The sequence below is a fragment of the Carassius auratus genome, chromosome 19 (genome assembly GCF_003368295.1).
Source record: "Carassius auratus strain Wakin chromosome 19, ASM336829v1, whole genome shotgun sequence".
Taxonomy (NCBI): Eukaryota; Metazoa; Chordata; class Actinopteri; order Cypriniformes; family Cyprinidae; genus Carassius; species Carassius auratus.
Genome location: NC_039261.1, coordinates 21130156 through 21136155, shown reverse-complemented (window position 1 = coordinate 21136155; position 6000 = coordinate 21130156). Strand labels below are relative to the sequence as shown.

The following is a 6000-nucleotide window of genomic DNA, read 5'->3' as shown; positions in this document are numbered from 1 at the left end:
GTTTACTGTGCTGTCACTGAACGTCAGCTGACTGTAATTACCCAGCATGCTCTGTCTGTGTCTGTGAATGATCACTGTATTAATGATCTTTTGCTGTGACCTGAAAGCTGTAGTCTGATGAGGATGAGCGAGTCTGTGGTGTTAGTGTTTCGGGCCGGGGCTGTTGGTCTGTGGTCTGATCCTGTCTGTTCTCGGCTGCTCGTCCTCTGTGTTCAGTCCGAACAGGGTCTGTTTCTAGATGTTTGTGCGTGACCGTCTCGCTCCTACATTACATGCATTCATTCGCTTTACAAACACATCTGCAGCAGTTGTGTTATCACTCTGCTTTTCTATTAAACAAGCGTGAGATCCAGGATAGGGGAGAGAGAAGAAACACAAGACACATAAAAAAAAGAAATCTTTAAACTGTTTTACTAGCAATAAAAATGAAAAAGAAAATAAATTATTTTACTATGCATATGATCAAAATAAAACATTAATTAACATTTTATAAAATAATGAAAATGTAAAATGGTTTTATTTAAATTTTACTAAATTTGTTATATTGACATTTTCATAGTAAAATCTTTTATTTTATTTTTAATAAAAAATTACATAGTATTTTTTTCATTTTTGGCTTATTTTTTAATTTGACATTTATTATCATATTAATTTTACAGTCTTAATTCTTTTTTTTACATTGATTTTATTTTAAAATCATGTATTTACATTTTTATGATTGACAATTTATAATAAGCATATTTAATTAACTAATTAATAATTTTTTTGTAATTTTTTCTTTTAAAATGAATGTGATTTCAGGGTTTTTAGAAGGCAGCTTCATCCACAATAGTGAAAGATGTGGATCTCGTGCGTGTTTACTCAGAGAAACGCTCTGTGGTCATCACTGTTGCAGATCTTTATGGTTTGTGATCAGAATAAACCACTACAACTAAACAAGTCGAGATTATCATCTAAACCTTTTAGATCAGTGAGTTCAGCTTCATACAGATGCTTTCATGTTTGGAATATTGATGTTTTAAGGATCAGTGCTGAAGTTTGTGTGTGTGTGAGTGTGTGTGTGTGTGTGCGGCCCTATTCAACCCCGTCAGCTTCACAGGTGACAGTAAAACTGTCAGGAAATGAGTTTTTGTTCAGTTCTCACACTACAGTGTTGTTTAGTTTGACACACTTCGGTCAGATTACAGAAGAATGTGATGCAGTTTACTGCGGGACAACGAGAGGACGATCAGTGACCTGGAACAGATTCAGGCCAGAAATGCTTTATGTTCAGATCCTGTTCACAGAGTACAGCCTGACATGCTCTGTGTGTGTGTGTGTGTGTGTGTGTGTGTGAGAGAGAGTGAGAGAGAGAGAGAGTGTGTGAGTGAGTGTGAGAGAATGTGTGTGTGTGTGTGTGTGTGTGTGTGTGTGTGTGTTTGTGAGAGAGAATGAATGTGTGTGTGTGAGAGAGAGAGAGAGAGCGAGAAAGAGAGAGAGTGTGAGAGTGTGTGTGAGAGTGAGAGTGAGAGTGAGAGTCAGAGTCAGACAGAGTGTGTGTGAGAGAGTGAGAGAGAGAGAGTGTGCGTGTGAGAGTGAGAGAGAGAGAGTGTGCGTGTGAGAGTGAGAGAGAGAGAGTGTGCGTAAGAGTGTGTGTGAGAGAGAAAGTGTGAGAGTGAGAGAGAGTGTGAGAGTGTGTGTGAGAGTGAGAGAGCGAGAGCGAGAGTGAGAGTGTGTGTGTGTGTGTGAGAGTGAGAGTGAAAGTCAGAGTCAGACAGAGTGTGTGTGAGAGAGTGAGAGTGCGTGAGAGAGAGAGAGAGTGTGCGTGTGAGAGTGAGAGAGAGAGAGTGTGAGAGTGAGAGAGTGTGTGTAAGAGTGTGTGTGAGAGAGAAAGTGTGAGAGAGAGTGTGAGAGTGTGTGTGAGAGTGAGAGAGCGAGAGTGAGAGTGTGTGTGTGTGTTAGAGAGAATGAGAGCAAGTGTGTGTGTGTAAGATTGTGTGTGTGAGAGATAAAGTGTGAGAGTGAGAGAGAGTGTGTATGAGTGTGTGTGTGAGAGTGAGAGTGAGAGAGTAAGAGTGAGAGTGTGTGTGAGAGTGAGAGAGCGAGAGAGTGCGTGTGTGAGAGTGAGAGTGTGTGTGTAAGAGTGTGTGTGAGAGAGAAAGTGTGTGTGTGAGAGTGAAAATAATTATTCACCCTTATTTTGTTTTAAAACATATAATATTAATGCATTTAATAATTTTTTTATTAATAATAATTTCCTTTATTTATAATTAATTTATAATATTATTCATTTGTTGTATTAAATCTGTAATTATTTCTTAATAATAACAATAATAATAACAGTAATTTATTATAATTTATAGTTTTATAAATCTACAATTAATTTATAATATTACTTTTATTTTAAATATTTTTATTTAATAATAATAGTAATGTATATTTACAATTATTAGTTTTGTATTATTTTTGTTTTAGTTGTTCAGTAAATCAAAGGATCCCTGTGTGAGCGTCACAGCAGTAGCTAGCGTGTGTGTGTGTGTGTGTGTGTGCAGGAGTGATTGACGGCTACAGCGGCGAGCGTCTGGCGCTCGAGCAGCAGATCCGCGAGCGATCCGAGCTACAGCTGCATCTGGAGCAGGAGCTGTGTGTGACCGCTAGCCGTCTGCGTGAACTGGAGCAGGAGCGTCTGCAGATTCACCACGAGCACGAGCTACTGTCTCGCCAGCAGGACGCCATGAGAGAGGGGGCGGGGCCTCGAGAGCTGCGTATGTCACATGACTCACACTCGCTGACACGCCATTGGTTCACAGCTCAGAGAAACAACCGCTGCGTCCTAATTCACATACTATCATCTCTAATGGCTAATATTGACCACGACACATGAGGATTCCATTAGAACTACAAACACGCATAAAACGAGTTTAAAAACTACAAACATGGCGGATATGTGAAAACAACGGACAGGCAGGGAAAGGGGTCTGAGTGATAATTAGTCAATGTCTAACCGGATTAAAAAAATATTTATTTAATGTTATGCATATTATATACAATCTGTAACTTTTATATATCTCTCCAGTATGGTAGGAAATTAAATTAAACGAAATGTGAATTGTGTTAACTGTGATGTAGAGGTTGAACAACTTTTTATAGTATGCATTTATTTGTCATTTTAACTATTTGGAAACGGAGCAGAATAGATTTCTTATCCTGTTGCGCCCTCTATAGGACTAGTGTTTAATCAGCGTCTAGCTTAAAGCGTCATGGCAGAGTACTGAAATCGATTAGTGAATGCAACCTGACTACAGTGCGGTTTAAATGGTGACAGGATTAGCATAACTGAGCATCAGAGCGTTCGTTAAAGATGCAGTGATGATGAAGTAGCTTGTCCCAAAGCTTGCCTTCTATTCTGCTTATATACGCAAAAGTGTGTCTTTTTTCTTCATAAAAAGGGCACATAATTTTAGGGAATAGTATGAGTAGGTGAATTTGGATGCAGCAAATGTCTCAATAATAATAATTATCTGAAGGTGTTCAGAGCTGCTCAGTGTGATTAACTCACGATTGATTCGTTTCTTTACAGGCTGAATCAGTATTCATTCTTTGCACGAATTAATTACATTTTGCATAAAGAAAATGGAACCTATTATTTTTATGAGGTTATTTTTTATGATGGTGTGTTAGTATTGTTTATATACTATTGTACTATTTAAGAATAATATACCATGGAGCCATTTTTAATTTTGATTTAAGTTTAATTTTTGAATCTTATTTATTTTATTTTTTTTGTAAAAACTAATTTTAGCTTCAGTTAACAATAACAACACTGCCCCCCCCAGATGTATTTTACGCTCCCAGTGTAAAGCTCCTTCAGATGTGATTTCAGCTGTTTTCAGATGCAGTGTGTGATGTGCCAAACTCCTGCAGGAGAACCTGAAGAGTTTTCAGACAGCAAACACACTCACACACACATGTACACACATTCTCACAAACACACAGACACACACACACACGCGTGTTCATCTTCATACCTCTGTCTTCTTTCCTCCTGTATTTGCATGATGAATGTGTTGTTTTCACTCTTCTTTCCTCAGGATTATTTGATGCTGCTCTTGACGCAGCACCTGAAGCAGGTGTGTGTGTGTGTGAGAGAGAGAGTGTGTGTGTATTCATGGCCTGCACGCTGTGTATCACTGTCTCTGATCGATTGATTGATACGCACGCACTGATCAATAACACAGAGCTTTGCTTGTTTGTGTCTCCGCTGATGGGCTAACAGCTGCTTGAGCTCATTAACATCACATCACATGATATCTGCTGGAAACACACGCTAGCATGTGTTCACCGCGGCTAGCTGCTATTGAACAGCCATCTCCGCCTACAACATGTGCTGGATCGGGCTTCAGGACTGTGCTTTCTCTCCTGGAATTAAGAAAAATAAAACTCAGAATACTTTTAATCTGTAATATATAATAATAAACAACTAATAGGGTACAGTAAACTTCAACTAAAGCCATTACAAGTTATATATTGTTATTGTCTGTTTTTTTTTTTATTACCAATGATGTACTATTACAGTGTTTGTTAATATTTTGAAGTAGATTTTATAAAATAAAATAAGATTAACTGAAATAAAGTAAAATATTTAAAAAACTAATTTTATTTCAGCTAGTTGCCAAAGTTCTGTTCTTTTTCTAGTTTAATAAAATAATATTAACTGAAATAAAGTAATCTAAGCAAATGAACTTCTTTATCTAGTTCTAAAGCAAAATTTCTAATTTTGTTTGATGTAATAAACTTAATCTGAAATAAAATCTGAACACTCAATTCTGATTTTCATTTGGTTTGATAAAAAAAAAAACATTATGTAAATACAATTAGTCAGTCTATATAGACTGTTAATGAAAATGACAAAATACACAACTTTAGCTAAAATTAAGTTGGAATCAAAATATAAAAATAAAATGTAATTAAAAAGTAGTATATTGATATTATATGATGGCTGTTCAATAAGACACCGGTTTCTTTTTCCTTTCCTTTCTGTTTTGCACTTTAACCCCTCCCCCTCCTGTGACGTCACAGGCCCCGCCCCTCATCCTCTCCTGCACTGTGGATTGGTTCGTTGGTTGCTGATGGGATCATGTGATCATGGATCGTACAGGATTGGGAAGGATTGTGGGAAATGGGAAATCTGTCTCGCCGATGTGCCATATGCAGCTGGATACAAAAGTGGAGAACAGCAGAGAACATTTACAAAAACATATCATGATCATCACAAAATCAAAAGAAATTACATTTTGCATGTATACTATACCATGTATGTACTATTTTAGTATTGTTTTATATTTTGAATTAGCTTTTGTTTTTACATTTTCAATTTTCATTCCATTTTAGTTTACATTTCAGTATTTTTGTTAGTTTTAAATTAATTTTTATTTCAGTATTAGTAACTTTAGTATTTCACATAAAACTTGTTTTATTTTGAACTTGTTTTAAGTTTTATCTAATGTTTATATTAAATTTTATTTAGTTTCATCTTTAAGCAAATTTTCTTTTGTTTTTATATGTTGATTATTTATTTTCATCTAAATTTCAGTAGGTGCTTCTCATTTAAATTTATTTTTTTTGTATTTATTTAATTTATGTTTTTGTTTTAGTAATTTCAGTACTTTAACTTAATTCAGTTGCTTGTCAAGGCAACGTTTATAATTAACATTAAAGTTTTTAATCTAATATTTATATTTAAATCTTTATTTAAATGTGCGAAAACAACTTTCAATAGTTTTAGCTCTAGTTTTAGTTAACAATAACAACAAAATGTATCTGTATTTTTTTAAATGTCATGATAAAACAAGGAATTTTTTCTAAAAAAAATATTAAGTTCTACCAAAATGTGATGTCCTCTGTTTCTTTTGATTTTGTGGTTAAAATGATCTGAACATGTTGAGAAGATCCATGAGATTCCTTTTACCGAGCGGTTTATTTCCTATAATGAAGTTTGCAATTTGCACTATATTAAAGTCC

At 35.4% G+C, this 6000-nt stretch overlaps 1 protein-coding gene across 3 annotated transcripts in view; it reads left to right on the top strand.

Moving 5' to 3' along the window:
• The window catches only part of LOC113119792 (A-kinase anchor protein 9), a 44509-nt gene that overhangs the window by 5447 nt on the left and 33062 nt on the right, over positions 1 to 6000 (top strand). For all 3 annotated transcript variants that reach the window (XM_026289444.1, XM_026289446.1, XM_026289443.1), the window contains exons 2-3: positions 2532 to 2744; positions 4071 to 4109. In XM_026289444.1, the coding sequence (XP_026145229.1) occupies positions 4080 to 4109 (30 nt within the window). In that variant the 5' untranslated portion in view covers positions 2532 to 2744; positions 4071 to 4079. The remainder of the gene's footprint in view (positions 1 to 2531; positions 2745 to 4070; positions 4110 to 6000) is intronic.